The sequence below is a fragment of the Danio rerio genome, chromosome 16 (assembly GCF_049306965.1).
Source record: "Danio rerio strain Tuebingen ecotype United States chromosome 16, GRCz12tu, whole genome shotgun sequence".
In the NCBI taxonomy this organism is placed as follows: Eukaryota; Metazoa; Chordata; class Actinopteri; order Cypriniformes; family Danionidae; genus Danio; species Danio rerio.
Window position 1 is genome coordinate 41,175,439 of NC_133191.1, and position 25,429 is coordinate 41,200,867.

At 39.8% G+C, this 25,429-nt stretch overlaps 2 protein-coding genes across 10 annotated transcripts in view; one reads left to right on the plus strand and one right to left on the minus strand.

Moving 5' to 3' along the window:
• Positions 1-4,210: 4,210 nt before the first annotated feature.
• Positions 4,211-25,429, minus strand: part of calb1 (calbindin 1) — a 32,717-nt gene continuing 11,498 nt past the window's right edge. The window contains exons 5-11 of the mRNA XM_001341568.6: positions 23,175-23,231; positions 19,315-19,392; positions 19,184-19,239; positions 19,050-19,089; positions 18,920-18,973; positions 7,515-7,586; positions 4,211-4,900 (exon numbers count right to left, since the gene is read on the minus strand). Coding sequence (XP_001341604.1) covers positions 4,787-4,900; positions 7,515-7,586; positions 18,920-18,973; positions 19,050-19,089; positions 19,184-19,239; positions 19,315-19,392; positions 23,175-23,231 — 471 coding nt within the window. The 3' untranslated portion in view covers positions 4,211-4,786. The remainder of the gene's footprint in view (positions 4,901-7,514; positions 7,587-18,919; positions 18,974-19,049; positions 19,090-19,183; positions 19,240-19,314; positions 19,393-23,174; positions 23,232-25,429) is intronic.
• The window catches only part of kiaa0319 (KIAA0319), a 164,747-nt gene continuing 146,325 nt past the window's right edge, over positions 7,008-25,429 (plus strand). For all 9 annotated transcript variants that reach the window (XR_012392413.1, XR_012392417.1, XR_012392411.1 and 6 more), the window contains exon 1: positions 7,008-7,130. The gene's annotated coding sequence lies outside the window, so the exon portion shown is untranslated. The remainder of the gene's footprint in view (positions 7,131-25,429) is intronic.

Below are 25,429 nucleotides of genomic sequence, written 5' to 3' on the forward strand. Positions count from 1 at the left end.
AATGAACCTAAACGAGCACATGTCACTCCGCTGCTAGTCCGTTTGCACTGGCTGCCAGTTGCTGCTCGCATCAAATTCAAAGCTCTGATGTTTGCCTACAAAGTGACTTCTGGCCTTGCTCCTTCTTATCTGCTCTCACTTCTGCAGATCTATGTGCCCTCCAGAAACTTGCGTTCTGTGAATGAACGTCGCCTCGTGGTTCCATCCCAAAGAGGGAAGAAATCACTTTCGCTCACGCTCAATCTGCCCAGTTGGTGGAATGAACTCCCTAACTGCATCAGAACAGCAGAGTCACTCGCTATTTTCAAGAAACGACTAAAAACTCAACTATTTAGTCTCCACTACACTTCCTAATCTGCAATTGCCTCTCTGAATATCACACTGACTGTACCCAAAAAAAAAAAACCTAATACTACTAATACTTCCCTTCTTAGACTTTACAGACCTGAAACTTGCCTATAGCACTTATTCATTGTTGCTCTTAGTTGGGTAAATTGCTTCCTTGTCCTCATTTGTAAGTCGCTTTGGATAAAAGCGTCTGCTAAATGACTAAATGTAAATGTAAATGTCCAGCAATTTGAGTCAACTCGACTTCAATTTTAAGTTGTCAACTTTTTTAACAGTATGGAAGTGTAAAAGTTTGTGTATGATTCATTGACAATGCACAAAATAAAGAACAATAAACTGCTGCTCATTTTTATAGTGTCTAATGCAGTGCATAAACCAGGACAAATTAGATCATAATCAAGCAGACGTGATGATGTTAAGGTGTATATACTCTGCAAAAAAACATGTACAAAATGAGTTAAGACGTGCTTGGGACCTCTAAAAAAAGTGGCACAAATCCCACTAATAATCTAAATACTCAAGCATCGTACATGATTCATATAAATATTTAATTTTGTCTAAAAGATAAACACTAATAATTGCATATGCTGCAAAAATCAGTGTCCCTTCTGTGATTGTTTTACTGCGTGTCTTTATTAAATCCTGGGAGTATTTGTTTAATGAGAAAAGAGGGTTTGCGCTGGCAAAGGCTAGTAGTAAATCTGGCCCATCTGCTCTTGAAGGATTTTGTCCTTAATGTGTCCTCATAATCGTCAGTGCTAAATATCAGTTAGTCTTTATAGTGGCATTTTCAGGTCAAGCCTAAATCACTTAGTATATCGACAGGGTGTTAAAATTGCTCATAAATTGTCATTGAAATTCTGGTATCAACAATTTTCTGGCTACTGCGCTGGAGGGATTTCTCTTGAATGCCATTCATCTTTGCTGTTCCGGTCCAAAGGTGCCTAATAGAAAATTCCAAGCATAAACTCTTGAGATAGAAATAGAAAAATTAGTGATAATGATCGATTCACTTTCTTTTCCGTCAGTTTTCAATTAGTAGCTGGTTTCAATCTGTCGCTATCCTAGATGATTTTGTTTAGACAATTTATCAATGTTCCATTGAAACACACTGTAGGGGTTCAGCCTGTGAGCATTTGTTTCGCTCTCGATGGGACAAGTTTTATGTTTCACAGTGTCCACTTTGGGAAGGTCAGCTGTTCAATTATAAGATAAGATCATGATAAAGTGTAAACTTTAAATAGGGAGCGAAACTCTGAGGGAGTTGTTTTGTGCTTTCGCTGAGGCTCTGTGACACCAGCTCTGTTGAAGGACTGTTTCAAAACCAGCCATTCCATCTGAGCAGCATTTGAACAAATCAATATTTGCATATTTAGGTTACATTGGAGAAATCATGAAGATTTAAATTTTTTGCTTTTAAGCTGTTTTGTAGTGAAAGGCCAAGGGCATTAATTTTATTTGGGGGTTTTAGGGTCATTATAGTGTCAAAAGAATTTTCCACATAAGAAAGTAACAACATCATTTTTCTTTGAGTCACATTTGCACGATTCACTCTCACAAATTGAGTCCAAAATTGAAGAAACGTACATGAGAACCATGAAAAAGAGGCAGATTGGTGCCACCAGGTCAAAAAATGAAACTAATCTGTAATGGCATGGTATCTAGATAACTCCATATCAAAGTATTAAAGATTATAGAAAAATCCACCTCGCACTACTTTTGACACAATGCCCAATAAAGGTCTCCTTAAATTAAAATAAAGTGTGCTCTAGTCCAAAACAGAGGCAAAATTTCCGTTTAGAAGATATAAAAGTGATATAAATATGCAAAGCTTGTTATAGACTATGGCTGCACCTGAAACGCCTACTACTCTGTAGGTACTACATTTGAATTTAAACGTACTACTCGGCTGTTAGACAATTAAGTTTAGACAAGCTCTATACAGTATGCATGTGAGTAGTATGAATGGAATTCAGACGTACTGCATCTACCATTTTGGCATGGTCATGTGACCTACCAGTGTCAGTCGTGTCGCCTCACTCTCATGGATTCTCTCGCAGGACATCGTGGGATAGCGCAGCATACATGGGATGCGCACTTCAGAATCTAGCCGGAAGTAGTGTGTCATCCGGGTACTTCTCGCATACTGTTTTTCAAATTATATGAATTCGGAAATACTACTTGACTCTCATACTGATTTTCACATTATATGAATTCAGACATACTACTCAGCTCGCATACTGATATTAGCATACTATATAGTATGGAAGTATGCAGTTTCGAATGCAGCCTATGTCCCACCATCTCCATGTGTCAGTTGAGATTACGTCAAACATTGAATAAAAATGCACATTTCAAAGCATTTCATGGGACCTTTAAGTCCCGCCTTCTAATTTAAAGAGCCAATCATAATACTTCATTTGCTTTTTGATAGTCAAACCTTTTTGTATTTTTGTGGCTGATTTGAATATTGTACCTACCAAAAATTGCCCTTTATTTTAGTATTGTCTGTATTTCGCATTCCTGCGCAAACCATTTTTTCAATGACCATATAGATTTTTTCAAAACAAGTCCATGATTGTAGTGTTTACTAAAGTTTTGCACCATTCAGATTAAGTTACTTTTATGTTTTAAAAATGTTGTTTTTCCCCTAAATATGGCTGACCTACACCAGAAGTTTAATATTAAAGTCTCCATGAAATCAACCGTTTTAACGTTTTTTTTTGTTTTTGTTTGTTTGTTTGTTTTTTTGTTTTTTTTAGGGCACATTGTTAGTATTAAGGTGAACAATCCATTTATGCAAATTAATCTGCTAAAAAAAGATTTGATCGAAAATTTTAGTAAACCTTAATCAAAGTCTGACCATTTGTTTCCACTGTGTAACGTCAGATCTGCTATGATGATGTCACTTTGTCGGCTTGGGTCAAACAGACCAAACTCATCAGGAAATGTAACTACAGTTGAAGTCAGAATTATTAGCACCCCTGAATTATTATCCCCTGTGTTTATTATTTTCCCCAATTTCAGTTTAAGAAGATTTTTTCAACATTTCTAATTATAATAGTTTTAATAACTCATTTCTTATAACTGATTTATTTTATCTTTGTCATGATGATGGTAAAAAATATTTTACTGGATATTTTTCATGACTCTTTTATACAGCTTAAAGTGACATTTAAATGCTTAACTAGGTTAATAAGGTTAACTAGGCAGGTTAGGGTAATTAAGCAAGTTATTGTATGACAATGGTTTGTTCTGTAGACTATCGAAAAATACATAGTTTAAAAGGACTAATAATTTTGACCTTTAAAATGGTGTTTAAAAAATTAAAAACTGCTTTTATTCTAGCTGAAATAAAACAAAGACTTTCTCCAGAAGAAAAAAAAATATTATCAGACATACAGTGAACATTACCTTGCTCTGCTAAACATCATTAGGGAAATATTTAAAAAAAAAAAAAAATTTCAAATAGGGGTTAATAATTATGCCTTCAACTGTATTTTACATATTCTCAGAAAATTAGCTAATTTGTACCAATTGATCTGATGTTTAAAGAAGTCCAAAACCTAATCCCAGCCGTCATTGAGGGATCGTACTAAAATATACAAATGAGATTTGTTAATTCATATCAGCCACTAAATCAAAAAGAATTAGCATTGGGCAAAATATGCTTTGCCGCACCAACATTAGCACCTCAAACCGTTAATTTGCTGCAAGTGAAAGATGAGAAGAGCATCGTCCCTGTTCAGTATCCTGTTTACATCATACATCATCATATTGATATAAAAGTCTGCAGCAATATCCAGTTCACACAGACTTAAAGCTGATCTCTAGAAGCTTAAGGATTCATAACACACACACAGTCATTCAGCAGGTTTAATATCTTCTTACACAGTGTCTGTGGTGTTCAGCATAGAGGAGCATGTCATTCTTTACAGTGCAAAAATCTAACATTATAGAGACAGGACTGGGGCGATGCATTATATTCGGCATGTCCTTGCAGTCAAAAATACCCCACTAGCAGGCCTGCCGTCAGCTACAAACATGCATCGCAAAGGTCAAATTTGGAGTATTACACAGATTCCACCAACAGGCCATGTTTTTGTTTTTTTTTCTTCAGCATTTCTTGTTGGCATTATTGCTTTTGTCTATGCATATCATTGCTGGAATAGTATATTTTGGATTATGATTCATTATCATGTTGGGTTTCCTCTTTCGTCAAGGGAAATGTTTGTGTATGTTTTAAGTATTGTACGCGTGTGCTCTTTAAAAAATCTGTACACTTAGAAACAGTATAGAAACAACAAATGGAAAAGTATGTGCTGTTGGTCGCCTGTCTAAGTGAAATCGATGTTGGAAATGAAAGAACACAAGAGGTTTCTAGCTACGTTACGCGTCACAGGTGAGCAGGGGACGGGTTTGGGGTGGGGATGGATGTTCACATCTCCTCTGCACACAACACCAGCGCTAACTCTGTTCTGTAGAGCTTGCCTCCGTCGGACAGAGCCATGATGGCACTCTTATACGTGGAGATTTTGTTGGCTTCTAGAACCTGTCGGAGATGAGAAGAGCATATTTAGTCTCAAAGGCTGTGTTCAGACGTGTAGTGATGTTTGTAAAAGCCAAATCAAAACATATACAGTAGATGTATTATTATATACACACAAAAAAAAATTTATTTGTTGGATTTACCCTTTTTTTTTAAGGTAACAATTTATATGAGCTGAATGGAAACAAACTAATTAAGTTGAACATTACTAAGTTTAATTTGTTTGTTTAAATCCAGCCCATATAAATAGTTTGAAACCAGTTACCTTAAAAAAAAAATTGTAAATCCAATTATTTTTAATTTTTTGCAGTGTATGTACAGTATGTAAACCTGGATCAAAAAATTAATTTTATATTGCACAGGTACATATTCGGAAATAGCCAATAATCATCAATTTTTCTTTTATGCCAAAAATCTATTGAATATTAAGTATAGATCACGTTCTGTAAAGAGTTTTTGTAAATTTTAAAAGTGATAATTGTTTTTGTTAATCATATGCATTGCTAAAAACTTTATTTGGACAATTTAAAGGCAATTTTCTTAATATTTAGATTATAGTTGATATTTTACCTTCAAATTTCAGTTTTTAGACCAAATATTGTCCAATTCTAATAAACCATAAATGGAAAGTCTCAATCTAAAAAATAATATATCTAAATACATTAAATAATATACCTAAGTACACGTATGACTATTTTGTGGTCCACACACTCCGAAATAAAGGTACTAAATCTGCCACTGGGGCAGTACCTTTTCAAAAAGTACACTTTTGTACCATACGAATGATCATTAGTTCTTTTAGGGTACACTATTGTACTTTTAAGCTTCACTTTTGTACCTTTAATGTACTATGAAGTACACATTTGTACTGTTTAGGTATCAATATGTACCTTTAAGGGCCTGTTAGGAATAAAAATGAACCTTCTAAAATGGTACCACTCCAGTGATTGATGTTTTTACCTTTATTTCTGAGAGTGCAGGGTCATGTATATTTATAATATAATTGAAACAATTAAAAAACAAATCATGAATATATTTCTGCCTGTGTTTGAAGTGCTTTGAATAGCTGTTTACTGTTGTTTAAAAGGTGAATATGACTTTGACTTTCATTATTTGACTCATTGCTTTAATAATAATAATGGATCTAAAGTGACATCAAAGTCTTTTTTTAATTCAAATGAATGTTGTTTCAATCTTTTTATTCATCAGAGATTTGTGAATAAATGTATCATTGTTTCCAAAACAATATTAAGCAGCGTAGCTATTCTCAACATTGACAATAAAACACATTGTAAACCATATTAGAATGATTTTGTAAAGATCATGTGGAGTATTGGCTACAACATAAACTATATAGATATGAATTTTAAATGTATATACATTTTGATGAAATAAATGTAAAAGTATCTTGGGGTCTGTTGCACCAGCACTGCGTGAGTTGATACGTAGCCTTGTGACTTAAAGGGAAATTAAATTACAACTTATACACTACTCAATATTTTTGTGTTGCTCAGGATGCAGATGTGTGTGTCGTCTGTTATTGGTGACTGACTGTAATTTAATATGCTATAAAAATATGATTTATAATTTCATTTTCAGGACAATTATATATAGATGCATTAGATGCAGAATTTTAAAGCAGTACCGATTTAAATGCTTTTATTGGATATTACTTCATTCGATGAGACTACGCATGACTTTACGTAGAGCTTAAGATCTACAAACTACGGTTTGCCCTAAGAGCATGTGGTGCCACTGAAATGAAAACAATTTTAGTTACAAACCATCTAGTAGTTACTAAGCTCCAAGTGTGGACTTTACGTTCCAGTTTAAGAAAGAACCTACGATTAGCTGGTGCAAACCTACCGTTTCTAAAATAAAGTTGGTGGAGGCCAAAATCTTCTCACAGTAATATACTATATATTAAATTTACTGTTATTAATTTTGAGTTCATCTACTGTACATGGCATTGCTAATATATTTTACAGTTTGAATTCAACTTTAAAACTAGTTTTGTATTTTTAATCCAATCAAACGCTGTCTAAAAGAGAATGCCCCTCCCCCAGTCTCACCTGCAGTCAACAGCTGCTGCTAATCAAGGCTCACAGTTGTGACAGAACAAACGACGTTCTATGCAAAACAAAACTATACTTCTAAATTGTTTTGCTAAACACCACCTGCAACAGAAGAAAAACTACACTTCACGGTGTCTTGCAGAAGTCTTTGTTTTAAAGTAAGTGCATCTATGTGTTAATTGTGTTTGCTTCAACACTGAGGCAGTGAAGTGGTTTTCTGTGTTAACCGACAGATTTTTCAGAGCTCAACTTGCCCTGAACCCAAACTAATCTTTGTAAATATTAACAAAATATTAACATTTGTTGGGTATCACAGTTGTTTGCTCCCCTTCGTCTTAAAAAAAGTCTCTATAAAATGTCATTGATATGCACCCCACATACAGCAACAGCAGGAGACCATATTTCCGACTAGTATTGTTAGTTAAGTATCTACTTTATGAAAGGTATTTGTGTCCACTTGATCGACAAAATACATCAAGAGATACCAGAAAATCCAATTCTAAAATCTCTGATTAGCTGTATTTTTTTATAAAGTCAAGTACCTTGTTGTTTTTCTCACAAAGGTCTTTAAGGAGGGCGTCAAGCTCGTTTTCGTCCATGTATCCGTTTCTGTCCTGAAGAGAGTGAGAGAATATAGTGAACATTAATGGGCACAGATGTGTGGCGGCCGCTGTGAGGAAACCAGCGTCATGCCACTTTACCATCATTTCCTCTGTTCTCTATTCAGACATTAGCGACGCCTCGTGCAATGTTCTCCAGGGAGAGATTGGAAATCAGGGCATTGAGGATCGATTTTGTACACTGAGTCAGTGCAATGACATGCTGGGTCTCGGGGAGCTCATTTGGGGAAAGTGGGTTTGTAGCTTCATTTTGATGCTCTAAGACACCAATATGCCATTTATAAGACATTCAAACTGTATGTGTTAGTTTTGGTTTAAAGTGAAACAAATAGGGAGCACAAAGTAACGCAGGGTTATATGTAACACAGAGGTTTAAGGTATTTGCTCGGGGTTAACCATGGCATGCTTCCGCGGTTTTCACCACAGTGTCGGCAGATGTCTTCCTGTCAATTATTGGAAAAAGTTCTGCGAAATTTGGATGAGAAACACTGGAGAAACCATTTTTGCAGTAAAAAAGTGTTTTTATTATAATCAATATTTTTTTATTAAAAAAAAAAATCAGTGAAAGTATGAACGTGAAATCTTATATTGTTGTGATCACCGTCTTCTAGGCTAAAAGATGAAACAATTTTGAAAGCTGTAAAAAACACAGTGACTGCTAGCCAGTTTTGAAGAAAACACGACACAGCGGGGTTAGTTGTACCAGGGTGTTACAATTAAGCCACACACTGTTGAACACCAATTAAACTAACATAATAAAAAAAGAACCTTTTAAATAAAATGATGAAAAATTTTGATTCTATTGATAGACAAAAAATATTTTATTGCTAATACTACAAATAAAGAGATTGTACAATAATGGATAATAATCCAATTAAATCCAGATGTGTTTATCCAATAAATAAATATACTGTGCTATGTAGAAGAAAAAAATAAATAAATTGAGCTATGGTACAGAGAAAATATGCTACTATTTAAAGTAAACTGCATTTAAATTAATTGTGTGTAATCTGCCTTTTTAAGCATGTGTTAAAACTTGCCCTGCAGGTGGGGTAAATGGTAACATTTATACTCCTGGCACTTTTTGCAACACTGCACAGAAACCATAGGTCCGGCAATTATACTTTCAGTGCTCATTTGTTGGAGAGGCTTATGTTTTGTTGATAAAAAAACAAATGGTTTGTCTAACCCCAATACTTTGTTTATTATTTGCTCAAAACCAAATGTTACTTTGTGCAATGCTCTCCCCTATATATATATATATATATATATAGTTTTTATATGATTTTTGTATTTATTGAACTATTTATTTTGTTATTTATTTAGATGATGTAAAATTTGGTATGCTTTTTGTATTTATTTATTTTATTTTATTTTATTTATTTTATTACACACAAAAAAATATACTCTTGACCAAAAGCTGCATAATAAAAGAACACAAAAAATATTTTATTCATATTAATAACAATAATTATTATTATATTAATACCTTTTTTATTTTTTTCTTCATACATTTATTTAGCAATTTAATAATATTTAATATACTAATAATTTTTAAAATATATATTAAATTGTTTATATATATGCAAAGTTCATGCAAAAAATTATATGTGTGCAAAACTACACTGCATCTCCATATTGCTTAAAAAAACGAACTTCTATTGCAATGATTAAATACTGTATAGCTATAAAATATATATCTTACTAAGACATTTTGGCTAAATAAACAATAAGCTGGTATATATATATATATATATATATATATATATACCTTTTTTTTTTTAAAAAAAGGAGTGTGTGTTTCCCAGTGATGGGTTGCAGCTAAAAGGGATTCTGATGCGTGAAACATATGCTGGATAAGTTGGCGGTTCATTCCTCTGTGGAGACCCCAGATTAAAAATTGAAAATAAATGAATAAATATATTTAAGCTAAGTAATAGATCCATGACCATAATGTTCATAATGCCTATTTAAATCCCCTCTTAATGAGTTGCTGAAAGAACAAGCTTGCGAGCTTTATTGTCCTGCTGCAAACAGTGGTCAAGGCACACGTGTCTGCTAAACGGAGAGCAGCAGTCGACGGCTCCGTAATGAAGCGCCTCAGAGCTGTGAGCATATGCTGCCTTTTCTAATGCCGCATGTTTCCTAATAGTCCAAAAATGGCTATGTGTGCGTTTGTCTCCATGCGAGTCTGCAATCTGAACCTGCCAATCAATAAAGATCAGTGGTGCTTTCTTCAGCAGGGAGGAAGCTGTCCTATTCAGGGACACGGCAATACATTACAATGGAGCCACAGCCAAAAGATTCATCTGTGTTGGAGGTGATATCCAGAAAGAGCACTGTCTTTGCATACTAATCGCTGCTTTTCCTCTGGCGTTTAAACAATTGAAGACATGCTGGCTGATTTGTAGATGCTTGGTTATGCAGAAAATCAACTATTAAAGGGACAGTTCACTCAAAAATGAAAATGTCTGAAAAAATTAAATCAAAATGAAAAGTTGTCATTTTTTAACCCTTTATTTGTTTGAAACCAATTAGAGTTTCTATTATGTTGTTTGTTGACATGTTACATTTTCACTTACACACATGACAAAAATGAATATAATTAATGTTATTGTCATTTAAAATGCAGTAAACTACAGAGTAGAATATATATTTTTCCTTCCAAAGATTATTTTTGTTCCCTTGCAAAACTGTTGTTCAACAACACTTCGTTCACTTCATATATGTCAATCCTCCCGTTTTTGCTGGGATTCTCCAGCGGGATAGAATGTATTTTACCATTCTATCCCGCTTACATCCTATCATTAAGTATTTTCACATTTTTAAATTTTAAAAGCATGTGCAAATTAATATTAACATGTCTGAATTCACTTTTTCCATCAAACTCTGAGACCTGGGGCCTGTTTCAGTAAGGAGGTTCAAACCACTCGGAGTTTAAACTTGAACTCTGAGTTGATTTACCAAGAGATTAAAAACTCAAAGTTGATTGATCTAACTCAGATCCGCTATTCTGAAACCGAAAACTCTGAGTAGACCAACTCAGAGTTAAGCGCAAACACCGTGACTATAAAAAGACATTATCAATGGAGCGCAGATATTACGAGTGGCTATGGCAACATCTTAAAAAAAGAGATCAGCATTTCTTTCTCCGGCTGAATTTGATCTGCTCATGCAAAGTTATATCAAATATGAGAGTATAAATTTAAAAAGAAGCAACCATCAGTGAAACAGACAGCGTGAGAAAACATGTCAAAGGTTAAGCTAATTATTTATGAAAAAAGGACAAGCCATTCTCGTACGTGACTTTGTTCTGTGTGTGAAAAAAATGTAGGCAATAGCTGTGTTTCCATCAAAATACAGGCTATTACATAAATTTGTGCAAAACTGGAATAACGCCTAAAAGATGCGAATAAAGCAGCGTTTTCATCCAACAAGTCAAAGAGAACACAATTGTCACTTCCTGATTAACTTGTGTCAAATATCAACAGTGAAAACAGAATTTACTGCGGTAGAAGAAGCTGCGCCAATTATTTTTTATTTAATAAATGTACTTGCACTTCAGACGACAATGCTGACACACAATGAACACGTGGGGGCGTTTGAAGCCATGAGACGCGGAGATCTTGACACGCTCCAGACGCTTGGATGTAATTAATATTATACAATAATACTGAAACAGTTAAGGCCTTTTAGAATAACTAAAACTTTTAAGACGTTCTACAGTGCGCTCAGTCTGCCGGTTTGTCCATTCCCACACATTTTCATCATCATCTTTAACAAACGTTTTTTAATGCACATACTGTAATTTGTTAAGTGTTTACTTTGTAGTTCATGCGCATCTTTTCTTATTAAATAAAAGTTTAACCTACTAAGTTATGCACGTTTTATTATGCGTATTTTCAAAAGTTATGTGAATCATGAAGTTTCCATCAATCGTTTTTATGTACGTCTCCAAAATGAGCTCTAAAATAGGTGTGTGGAGATGTAAGGCTAAGGCGAGAAATACTGCTTCATCTTTAAAAAGGGGGAGGAGACCGACAGAAACGTTCGAGGTTACAGAAGTAACCCTTCGTTCCCCGAGGAGGGGAACGGAAGTGCCATGAATGGGAGGATTCGGATCAGAAGCCGCTTATCTGGAGAGTATTGAACGGGCCAATGAATGAAATTAATTGGCAGCGTAAGCTTGCGCAGGTGTGCGACATCTGCAATCATCTCAGCATATAAGCACACCTGAAGCCAGCAGACGCCATCCTTTTAAGCTGAAGAGACTTTCAAACAGCTAAGGGACAGTCATTATGGCGACGGAATATGGCACTTCCGTTCCCCTCCTCGGGGAACGAAGGGTTACTTCTGTAACCTCGAACGTTCCCCTTCGGTTGGGGAACTTCAGTGCCATGAATGGGAGAATATGGAAAGCGCCATAATGACTGCACCTTACCAACACCCCCGATGAGGAGATAGTCAAGCAAGCGTGACGCACCCACATCATGGGGGGCGCGGTCCTCCAACGTGTCCCTGGCCCTAATTTATCCTACTTCAACAGAAGTTTTACGGATTTAGATATATTTTTTGGGAAGTCGTGAGCATCTAGATAATTCTAGGAAATACGACAGTACGTTGGGAAGCGTGCAATCCCGATAGGGAGGACGCTGCGGAGGCCATCCGTTACCCAAGGGGGGGATAGATGGCAGAATTTACCTATGGACTAGCCCTAAAAAGGGGGAGTACGCATAGCAAAGAGTGGTTAGCGGAGAGGGAAGACACGGGTCCGCCCAGAGGGGGGACTTAACCGTGGCGGAATAAGCATATGGGATCGCCTAGTGGGGATCACGCATAGCAGGCACCTATACCCAAAACGCGGGCTGACCAGCGGGCAGACCTACAACGTAGTGGGCCAGCAAGTGACTCCTCCGCTGAGTCAGTGCTGGGGGCCACGGAGGAATCTGCAGGGCTCACCTGACGGGGAACTTTACTGACAGATAAAAAAGGCGCACGTACCTCCGTGTTAGGGAGAATGGCGCAGCAAGCGTGTTTCAACACCCTACCGAGTTGTCTCCTCAATCACCAAAGGGTTACCTAATACCCTTGAGGAAACCGGCTCCACTCGCAGATTGTAAAACCTTGCAAATGTGTTGGGTGTCGCCCAGCCCGCAGCTCTACAGATGTCTGTTAGAGAGGCGCCGCGTGCATGCGCCCAAGAGGATGCAACGCTCCGAGTGGAGTGTGCACGTACTCCCGGGGGACACGGCTGACCTCGACTCGAATAAGCGAGTGAAATGGCATCCACAATCCAGTGGGATAATCTTTGTTTCGATACGGCACTTCCCTGCTGCCGACCGCCATAACAGACAAAGAGCTGCTCAGATGATCTAAAATTCTGAGTACGGTCCACATAAATGCGCAGAGCGCGAACTGGACAAAGTAAAGAAAGGGCTGGGTCTGCCTCCTCCGGGGGCAGCGCTTGCAGGTTCACTACCTGATCTCTAAAGGGGGTGGTAGGAACCTTGGGCACATAACCGGGGCGGGGTCTCAGGATAACGTGAGAGTAATCCGGCCCGAATTCCAGGCACGAGTCACTGACCGAAAATGCCTCCAGGTCCCCGACCCTCTTGATGGAGGCCAACGCAACCAGCAGAGCTGTCTTCAGGGACAGAAATCTTAGAGATACTGATTCGAGTGGCTCAAAGGGATCGGATCGCAGACTCGTGAGAACGAGGGCGAGATCCCAAGAGGGCATGAGAGGGGGGCGAGATGGATTAATTCGCCTAGCACCCCTAAGGAACTGGATGACCAGGTTATGCTTTCCCACGGTGCCGCCAGCTACCGCGCTATGATAAGCGGAGATGGCGGCCACGTAAACCTTGAGAGTGGAGGGCGACAGCCTGCTGTCCAACTTCTCTTGAAGGAAAGAGAGCACAACACTAATCTGGCAATTTCGGGGGTCTTCTCTGCGAGAGACGCACCATTCAGTGAATAGACTCCACTTCAGGGCGTAGGCGCGCCTCGTGGAGGGGGCTCTAGCCTGAGTGATGGTATTAACCACCGCAGTCGGTAGGTTACCTAAGTCTTCCTCGCGTCTAGGGACCACACGTGGAGGTTCCAAAGATCGGGGCGAGGGTGCCAGATGGTGCCCTGTCCCTGAGAGAGTAGGTCCTCTCTCAAAGGGATCCGCCAGGGGAGGGCCGTCGCGAGGAGTGAGAGCTCTGATATCCAGGTCCGGTTGGGCCAAAGGGGCGCAACTAGCAGAACCTGTTCCTCGTCCTCCCTGACCTTGCACAGAAACTGCGCGAGCAGGCTCACTGGGGGAAACGCATACTTGCGCATGCCCCGAGGCCAGCTGTGGGCCAGTGCATCCGTGCCGAGAGAGCCCTCGGTCAGGGAAAAAAACAACTGGCAGTGAGCGTTCTCGGGGGAAGCAAACAGATCGATCTGGGCCTCCCCGAATCGCGCCCATATCAGCTGAACAGACTCGGGGTGGAGTCTCCATTCTCCAGGGCGTAACAGCTGTCGTGAGAGCGCATCGGCTGCACGATTGAGCGTGCCTGGGACGTGAATGGCGCGCAGCGATTTCAGCCGCGGGTGACTCCAGAGGAGCAGACGGCGGGCGAGCTGAGACATGCGGCGAGAGCGCATACCCCCCATGCGGTTGATATACGCCGCCGCCGCCGTACTGTCCGTCCTGACCAGCACGTGTTGCCGCTCCAGCACCGGTAAAAAGCGGTGGAGAGCGAGGAACACTGCCAACAGCTCTAGGCGATTGATATGCCAATGCAGCTGGGCACCCTTCCAGAGGCCCGCAGCCGCATGCCCGCGACACACGGCCCCCCAACCCGTGTTGGAAGCGTCTGTTGAAACAACAACATGGCTGGACGCCTGTCCTAGAGGCACACCGGCCTGTAGGAACGAGGGGTCGTTCCAAGGGCTGAGGGCGCGGCGACACAGCGCAGTAACCGAGACCCGGTGTGTGCCCGCGTGCCATGCGCGTCTGGGGACCCGATCGTGAAGCCAGTGCTGAAGTGGTCTCATATGGAGCAACCCGAGCGGCGTGACGGCGGCTGCGGATGCCATATGCCCCAGGAGCCTCTGAAAGAACTTCAGTGGGACCACTAGTTTGCTGTCGAGCTCCCTCAGACAGTTCAGCAACAGGCGAGCGCGTTCCTCGGAGAGGTGCGCTACCATGGTGATCGAGTCCAGCTCCATCCCGAGAAAAGAAATCCTCTGCACGGGGGCGAGTTTGCTCTTTTCTCGGTTGACCTGAAGCCCCAGTAGGCGGAGATGCCGAAGCACCTCGTCCTTGTGCATAATCAATTGCTCCCGCGAGTGGGCTAAAATCAGCCAGTCGTCGAGATAATTGAGTATGCGAATGCCCGCGAGCCGAAGGGGCGCTAGGGCACCCTCCGCGAGTTTGGTGAAGACCCGCGGAGACAGAGAGAGCCCGAAGGGGAGGACCTTGTACTGCCACGCTCGACCCTCGAACGCAAACCGCAGAAATTGGCGGTGGCGTGGAAGAATGGAGACATGGAAATACGCGTCCTTCAGGTCTATGGCTGCAAACCAATCCCGAGGACGAACGCATTGGAGAATGCGCCTCTGCGTGAGCATTCTGAACGGCAGCTTGTGCAGACAGCGGTTCAAAACGCGCAGATCTAGGATTGGCCGTGACCCACCGCTCTTTTTGGGTACGATGAAGTATGGGCTGTAAAACCCACTCTCCATCTCGGCTGGAGGAACCGGCTCGATTGCACCCTTCGCCAGGAGGGCAGCAATCTCCTCTCGCAAGACAGGGGCGGACAGGGGGTTGACCCTGGAGAAATACACGCCCGTAAACTTGGGGGGCCGTTTCGCGAACTGAATCGCGTAACCGAGTCTGATTGTGCGTATGAGCCACCGCGAGGGGCTGGCCCGCGCTAACCAGGCAGGCAGAGCCCTCGCTAATGGAGTCATCGCTACAATCGCTGACGTACCAGCGGTGGGGCAGCGCGGAGTGGGTGTGCTGATCCGGGAAGCACGAGGGTCCCGCGGAAAAGCTGGAGGAGAGCGAGTCGCTCTGGCTCCGCACCCTGACTCCGGAGAGGGGGCTGGAGGGCTGAGGGAAGGGAGACCGTCCCCCCAGCGCTCGTGAGCCACTGGCGAAGCACGTAGAGTCTGCGAGCCGGAAGGCAGCGCGTCCCGGACTGGCAGAACTCGTGCAGTCACATCCAGGGAAGGGAAAAAGTGCTCTTTTACTGATGTTTTGGTGGCACTGAAAAGTACCGTTGTTATCGGGGCCCCGCCCTCCAGCGGGGAAAGAGCAAGTTTCCTCTTCTCCGGATGGCCTGTCTCAGGGACGCTTCGCGGTCCGTTTACCGGACTTAACGGCGCCCTGGGCAGGAGGGGCTGCCTGCTTTCGAGGTGAACGCCGCGCCCGCTTGGCCGGAGGCGCAGGCGGGGGCGGGGCAGCACTCGTTGGCGGGCGCCCTCGGCGAGGAACAGCGGAGGTGGATGGCTCGGCGGGCGGAGCGGGCTTACGGCCACGCCGATAGATGACATTGCCCATCGCATCCGACTGCTCTTTCACCGCCTTGAATTCCTGGGTGAATTCACCGACGGTGTCGCCGAACAGGCCAGCCTGGGATATGGGCGAGTCAAGAAAGCGAACTTTGTCAACGTCGCGCATATCGGCCAGGTTTAGCCAGAGGTGGCGTTCCTGAACCACAAGTGTGGACATCGTCCTCCCCAGCGCACACGCGGCGGACTTAGTAGTCCGAAGAGCATAGTCGGTCGCGGTGCGCAGCTCATGTAATAAGCTTGGGTTGGACCCGCCCTCGTGCAGCTCGGCCAGCGCCTGCGCTTGGTAGCGCTGGTAGGTGGCCATCGCGTGCAAAGCAGAAGCAGCCTGGCCCGCAGCCTTATAAGCTCTGGCTCCGAGGGAGGCAGACAACCTACAGGCTTTGGACGGGAGGCGGGGCAAACCCCGCCACGTAGAGGCGCCGCGCGGACAAAGATTGACCGCGATAGCGCGCTCCACTGACGGGATCGCCTCATACCCCCTGGCAGCTCCGCCGTCAAGGGCGGTGAGGGCGGAGGCACTCGCAGCACGGGCAGAGAAAGGTGCCCTCCAGGACTGCGTGAGCCTACTGTGCACTTCCGGGAAGAAGGGGACGAGAGGCTTCGAAGGCTTCGCCTTCTGGTCCTCTACGTAGCACCCATCTAGTCGGTCCGGCCGCGGAGCTGGGGGATAAACCATCTCCAACCCCACGGCCGAAGCAGCCCGGGAAAGCACGGCTAACATGTCCGCTTCAGGATCCGATTTGACAGCGCTCACCTGCCCGGAGGGGGCGAGCGGGTCCGGATCTTCGTCGGACAGTGAAAGCCCACCCTCCGATGCCGCGGAGGACATCTGATCTCCGGTGTCAGCGAGTGTGAGAGCTACCATCTGGTTAGACGGATCACTCTCACCACCCGAAGCTTGGATGGAGCGCCGTGAGGAGCGAGAGGTCCGCGAGCCCGTGGGCGGCGGATTAGCTCCCGCTGAAACCCTCAGATCTGCCCGAGCGCCCGCTGCTTTTTTAGAACAGGAGGCAACTGGGGTGGCTCGCTCTCTTGCGAAAGTTAGCCGCGATCTTAGCTGTGCAACGGTCATGGCATCGCAATGACGACATGAACCGCCCGCGAGCACCGCATTAACATGCTGGACCCCCAAACATGCAATGCAGTGATCGTGTCCATCATCCGGAGACAGGAAACCCCCGCATCCAGAAACGCACAGTCGGAGCGCCATCCTGAAAAGGACGTGCTGCACGACTGTGTTGCTCTTTTAGGAAAGTTGCAACTATACGCACCGCTCTGGAGGACCGGACCCAAAGAACCGCAGGCAAGGGAGTAACCCAGCTCGACCGTCTGCCACCGCGAAGACCCACTCTGGACCGGGAGACACACTCGTTCGCTCTGAAGTGCTGATCAGCAAGAGGAACCCTCATCGACTCACTCAGAAAGGATCTGAAGCGAAAAGGGATGGCGTCTGCTGGCTTCAGGTGTGCTTATATGCTGAGATGATTGCAGATGTCGCACACCTGCGCAAGCTTACGCTGCCAATTAATTTCATTCATTGGCCCGTTCAATACTCTCCAGATAAGCGGCTTCTGATCCGAATCCTCCCATTCATGGCACTGAAGTTCCCCAACCGAAGGGGAACTCAGAGTTTAGAGAATAAAACCTGCTCCGGACCAGGTTAGATTCACAGAGTAAGTTACCAAGGTAACTGACTCTGAGTTAAAGTTACCTTTCTTTCAGAAACAGGCTTGACTTACCCTGCTTTCTCGAGTTTAACAAACCTGCCATTTTGAAACGGAAAACCTAGAGTTTCTCTCATTTCAGGGTTAAAATACTCTGAGTTTTCACTTAACCTCCTTTCTGAAACAGGCCCCTGGTACTGGGTCTGTGATGTCATTTACTTCCGCAGGTCTCTACTGGCCCAATACCCCTATAAGTGGTTCCGTGCATGTAGATTTGAGATGTTTTTGAAATTGGGTAGGCAAAATCCAGAAAGCCCAATAGAACTTGACTTTAAGAGGTTAAAGCTGTGCATCGATCATCGCCGTTCAAATGCATGTATAAGCGCTGACTGACGAACGCGATCTGTGTGATAAACTAATCCCAGATCAGCTTCTGTACATGCCATCTAAAGTAACACCTCCGTTATCAAACAAGTGGGGACAACGACAATAGAATACACAAGTTTGTCACACAATAGGACATATTTTATTGACCGCTGATATTTTCTCTATCATTAGATCTTAACCTGCATAAATATAACAATGTTTTCTTTAAATAGGGTTTTAAAACAAATAATTTTACTGCCTATTTGTCAACTGCCTATATCCTCTTATTATATCTTTTTTTTTTAAACAAAAATAGATGAATGTTGGAAATCAGTGAACTATCACTTCATTAATTTTATATACATATTAAAAGTGTGAATGTCAATGGCTACAGGTTTACAATATTCTTCAAAATATCTTTTGTGTTTGACAGAAGAAAAAGAAAGTGAGTAACCGGAGAATAAATTCAAGAGTTCCCTCTTAGATACTGCTTGATCTACGCAGGGTCCACAAAAACAAAGATAAGAGAGTAGTGCTAAATGGGCTATTTATAGTGAGTTTGGAATAATCCAATTGGCTTCCTTATTATTACAGATGAGAGACCAGCCGTGATCATCTCATGTGCTCCACTTGAAAATTTGTTAAACTTCACAATTTTTGGGAAAATTGTCACTTTTATGCTGTCAATCTTTGGATTTTGAATATTATTAAAGCATAAGAATAAATGGCTGATCAATGACTTACCTTATCATATAACTCAAAAATCTTGTTGAACTCTTTTCTGGCCATTTTTACGCCCTAAAGAAAACAAGTTGTTTAGCTTTAACTGGTAAAATCCAGATCAATTATGAATTCCGATTTAATGTAGACATACCTGAAATTTTAGTAGAAAGTTCTCATTGTCCGGTAACAGCCTGTTTAACAAAAACAATGACATATTTCCAATCTTGATATCAAAAGATATTAGCCAGTGATTAAAATTCATAAGCAATTTGCAAGCTCACTGACCGTGCCATTTCTGACAGACATAATTTCCCATCTTTATTTGAATCAAAAATTTTTAGCTGAAAAAAGAAAAGTTTTTTTGTTAAGATGACACAAAATGCAGATGTATTGGTTAAACTCAATAGTTCTCTTACCGTAGTCAATGTGTACTCCTCTAGTTTCTTCTCATCATATGGTTTTTTAGCCCTCTGAAGCAGGTCTTTCAAAAAGTTCTGCAAAACATTAGATTGAGTACTAGCAATTACCATTTATCCACTCAAAGAATGATTACTGCTGCTTGTTCAGACTTCCTGTGTAAATTGAACTAATCCAACACGGTTCTTGTAATTTTTTTGGCCAATTTATTAGTTTTATGTTTAGTCCTCTTAAATTTGTAATCCATTAGGTTAACTTAAGCGTTTTGCGTTGGTCCAACATGAAGGAATTGTGTTGGTCCAACTACCTAGTAGGGATATTGACAATAAAAGTAATCTTACCTTATCTGTAGGTGTTTAAAGTTATAAGAAAGACTTGTTTAATCTTTAGTTTGGAGATTTAAAAGATTTTCATGTAATGCTTTGAGTTTTGAGACTACCACCTCGCAGAAACACCTATGCTTTGGGTGTTGGCAGCTTAATTAGCAAATGTTTGTTGCTTTGCTCAGTGAGCAATAACTGTCATAAAATTAGTCATAAGTAGGGCCAGACGAAATCTGCGGACGTTTTTTGCTATTTCTGCTGAGAATTTTGGTAAAAATCAGCGAATTTCTGCAGAATTATTTTGGGAGTATCCTGCAGAGTATTTTAACTTTTACTTTAATATATTAAATCAAAAGTAACAAATTACTGAATAAAAACTGAATAAATTCCGATTTACACATTTACTCAAGTAAATAAACAGAATTTATAATGGGCCAAAAAACTGCAGAAATCTGCGGAATTCTGTGGAAAATCTGCGGAAAATCTGCAGAATTCTGCGCGCACAGATTCCGTGTGGGCCTAGTCATAAGATCAGTCTCAATCAAATGTATTTGTAACTGATGAAATATGCTTAAAATAGCTTTTTTAGTTCATTTAGGATAACTTCAAACAAAACTTCAAAGAGACTTTGAAATGCACAACACATGATATTATCAGACCTTTGAGTTTAAGTTAAAAATACAAATGTATGTAAACCTTTATTTGCTAGAATCATGTTAGACCAATTCACCAATTTTTTTTTCTTTTTTTTTCTTTTTTAGTTTGTGCTAAACAAATTTATTGGATGGAAGTTATGCCCTCAATTAAATAGCTATCCAATGAGTTATTTTTTTTGTGGATGAAGAAACTCAAATAAATGTATTCAGTCTTCTAGCTTTATTTTGTCCAACTCTTAACTTTTAAATCAAATTTTGTAAACTTTCTCTTTAAATCCCTAGGGGAAAATGAATGGGGGAAAAACTGACAGTCAGCATCCAGCACCAGAACTATTAATTTTCTGTATTATTAAGTACAGTCATTCTGTCTCCAAAATCCAGCATCCATATTTCACAGAGCTCTCAGCATTTCCTCTTCCTGCCGGAGGTCCATTAGTAGTGGGTCCAAAAGTGGTCCGGTGTTGACAGATTGCACTCATCAAATCACTGACTGTAAATCTGGCAGCTGTTCAAAGAAAAACCGCTTCCCATTTTAATTTCTATGCACAAATCCTCAGTGCTTGCTTTACACAAGCCCCTTTGAGGCGTGCATATGCTTATTAATGCCGCTCTGCAAATCAAACCTTTTGTTCCGTTTGTTGTCATACTCTCTCCTGTCCACACGATAAAGAGCATTGCTGACTTATTGAGATGAAAATTATAATGTGGGTGATCCAAAATGTCTAAGACTGACCTTCTGAATGAGTCTCTTGCATTTTAGAAGGTATAAATGACAGTAATTTGCATTCTTAGTTTAGTTGTGTTGTTAAGCTGACATGAATTGATAGTTAGGGTTAGGATTGCCTCTTTTTTTTTGACATGTTGCTTCTTGACCCAAGAATAGTGATGAACGGGACTTGAGTTTGTTTGTTGTGAGTTTTATTTGATTGTTGGTTTGTTGTCATTTACTCTCTAAATGGCTTAGCTTTGTCTTGTCTGATGAAAAACCAGCCAATAATAGTGTGGAACTGTATTTTAAAGTACAGTATGTTTGTCAGCAAATCTGTGTGCCAAGTTTGATAATACAAAAGAGTTAAACTCTCCTGTTTATCAGAGATCCAAAGTCACTTTAGGAGATGAATTAATAAACATAATTTAAGACACGATTTTATCTGCAGTTGAAGTCAGAATTATTAGCCCCCCTATAATTTTTTTTTTCTATTTTAAATGTGTCCCACATTATGTTTCACAGAGCAAGGACTGAGTAAAAAATACATGCAGTCTTTCATGGTCATCCATTAATAGTAGGTGCAGGAAAGCAAACCGATCACTGTTTATTTAATAACACAAATAAACCCTCAAAACCCTGAAAACACAATAACAGGTTTCATGAATAATTTAGATGTATTTGAATTAGATATATAACTTTGGTTCACTGAAGCATATTACCAAACATAACTAAAAAACTTGACCCCCCCATCATCAATGTATAATTCGCACACTAGGTTTAGGGTTACACTGGAAAAAAAAAATGCATGATTCCACACAATTCCTTCATGTTGTCCCAACACACATCCATTAGTTAATGTAACAAAGTTTATTGAACATGAAACAATTAAGTTTTCAAAAGAAATCTCTAGAATTTTGTTTCAGCTCAATTTTAAATAAGCAGTTTGAACAAGCAGCAAAAACATTTTTATTTTTTTGAGTGTAGTGTACTTTTTTTAAACATGTGTAACTGTCTACTTAAAGGCATGGTCCAGAGTATAATTTTAAGACTTGCTTGTGTTTATAAGATGCAAAGCAATATAGTGCTAAATGTCATAGATCAATTTTAACAAACAAAAATACTGGATGAGGCTTACAATTCACAGCTTCTTCTTATAGGGTTGGAGCTGCTCCTTCTTTGAGGAGCTTTTAGCTGAATCCAGAACTGAACTAGGAGAGATTCTGTAAGCTGTCCTTTGTCAAATGCTAGCTTTATATTTTTTTATTATTGTCTAGAACATAATTAAAATTAAACTGCAAGCACTTCTCTCTTTGTGTTGTGTCCTTTGGAAGCCAAAATACAGAAACAGAATGAGCTTTGTGGAAAAAACTGTGTTTGGATGCCATTTTCAGCTTTTTCTGCTAAAACATTAGAGTCTCTGGCCACGCCCCTTTGCTGCATGGGGTGTATGCGCATGGTGAATGCATGTAACCTGAAGCATTTGTAATCTTACTAGTCTGGATATTTTTTTTTTTTTTTGTAGTCCCCAAACTTCATTTGCTTCAGGGTTTACTAAGCTAACTTTGTAAATGCTAATGCCTCCCTTTGCATCGAACTTTAAGCATATTACATCCAGAGATGTTGTTTATGTTCAAATAGCTACATTACACATCAACTAAAGTTTAAAATATGATATCGTAGTTTAACCCTGAATTCCCATAAAGACCTGAATTTGTAATAACTCCAACTACAGTTTTAGTCAAACAGGATATGTCAATTTATAGATATCCTAGAAATTTATATTAAACTCCCATAGGCCTACAGTTGTTATTTTATTTTTCGACGATGGAATAATGCAGCACGTATGTTTTGCTTCACTGTATTGTTCTTTATGTTTTGGTGTGATCAAACAGAACCTGAAATGTCACCATGGTGGATTTGTCACCTTTCTGAAAAGAGCATGTCAGCTTTGTTGTAAGCTAGAGCTTTTTACAGTACTGGCGGTGTCCTTTCTATAGGTCAAAGCAACACACCGTATGTACTGTATTTGTTGGTACAATATTAGGTTTAAGATTAGTGTTATTATCTTTAGGTCTCCTGAGACTTCATATTTATCTCTGTAGATCATTAAAGGTTGAGTTTCTAAAGAGTTTTGTCGGTAAGATCTAAAGTGGTTAAAATTGGTTTCCTACCTTCAGCTCATCAGCTTCAATGTATCCACTGTGATCAGCATCATATATTCTCCAAGCCTGAAAAATAAGTTAAATGAGGTTAGTGCTTACATTTAAACTTGCATTTAAACTTGCACTTTTAAAAGAGCATGTGGAGCATGGACTACCATTTAAAAGTTTGAAAGAATGCTCCCCAAAGATGCATTTGATTACAAATAGTCTAAAAGAACATCATCAGAGGCTTTTTGAATTTTATGACTCTTATTTAGACATTTATAATGTTTCTGAGCAAGTAATTTTGTATGTTACTAGTTGCGTCCCAAATCAGACTATGCACTTATACACTAACACACTCAAGCATGTGCATGAGTTTATTGTTGTCCTAAATGGAACACAGTTTTTTTTTCTATTTTTACTAAATGAAAATGCAAACTGTCTTTCAGTTAAATTAATTGAAGGACCAAACTACCAAATAGTACCTGTAAAAATAAACAAATAAATCCAACCTTAGTGCCCAATAGCTCTTACCCTTCTGCTACATGAGCATTGAGTGCATGAAGTGTTGTTTATCAGCTGAATAAGTGCATAATCCACATATTTAAAGAGCAATTGTTCTATTTAAAATCTTTTAAATCGTATAATAATAATAATAATGATAATACAATGTATTTTTATATAGCGCCTTTAAAAGTAGCATCTCAAGGCAATTTACAGTCATAAAATGTGCAGCTATAAATGACACAAGGATAAATTATAAACATTTAATGGTAACACTTTACAATAAGGTTCATTAGTTAATGCCTTTACTAACATGAACTAATCATGAACAACACTTGTACAGCATTTATTAATCATATTTGAACATTAACTATTGCATTATTAACATTTAAGTCCATGCTTGTTAACATTAGTTAATGCACCATGAGTTAACATGAACTAACAATAAACTACTGCATTTTCACTAACTAACGTTTAATAACATGAATAAATACAGTTGTAAATGTTATGTTCAGTGTTTGTTCATGTTAGTAAATGCATTACTTGACATTAACTAATGAACCTTATTGTAAAGTGTGACCCATTTAATAATAAAATGATTAAATTGCACAAAATAATACTAACAAATCTAAAAATCTAAGTCAAATAAAATCACATAAAAGCTACCCTAAAAAGTAAGTTGGGTGAATGCACTACTAACAATATACTAAAAAATGGCATAGAATAGTGCATAAGAATGTAATTTGGAACACACCTGTAGTAGCCTTGTATGCCTTGACTTTTGATAGTCATTTGTTACTTTGGTTACAGCTTATGTTCCACCACACCCATGTCTGATTTAGTTACTCGTACTGTTTGTGTTTTATCTTCAGTCTTTTCTCTGGTTTGCCGCTTTTTTTCTGGGTTCATAATTTAAATTTTGAGGGATTTATAAATGTAAAAAAGTCTCTCTCTCTCTCTCTCTCTCTCTCTCTCTCTCTCTCTCTCTCTCTCTCGCTCTCTCTCTCTCTCTCTCTCTCTCTCTCTCTCTCTCTCTCTCTCTCTCTCTCTCTCTCTCTCTATATATATATATATATATATATATATATATATATATATATATATATATATATATATACAAATATATATAAATAAATATAAATTCAAATCAATTTAAGCTAAATTGCATAATTTCTGCTTTCATAAAAAAAAAAAAATTGAAGTTCATACTGTATGTTTAAACCATTGAGGTTTGCATACAACAAACCAGTTTAAGAACTGATTATTAAAAACAAGGGTAAGATTAATAACCCCTTTTACACTGTGATACCGGTAAATATCCGTAAAATTTTCAGAACGACTTTACTGAACCATTCACACATTCATTCCAAATACCAGTTAATTCTGATATCATTAACCAGAAATGAGCTCTAAATGGCTGTGTTTGTATTTGTTAACATAGGAGTCAGGCTTCTGTTGATGATTTCAACTTTTATTTAAAGTTTTAGCATTCGTGCGGCTGCTTTGTCCCAGAGACACCCAAAGGCAGAAGTGCAAACTGCAGTTAAATATTTACGCATTTGACTACATAACAAATTCTGTGGATATATAGTACTGTGAACAAAAAACACAAAACGTATGGAGAAACGATATGTGTGTGCTCACCGCCTGCTTTATGTGCACATATCAAGCAACTAAAGCAGAGCTTGAAGGTAAACAAACAGCAGTTTATCAATCATTTTTTCGACAGTTGGCATTAAGAAGGAACATAGAAACATTATCTGACTAACATAGCATCT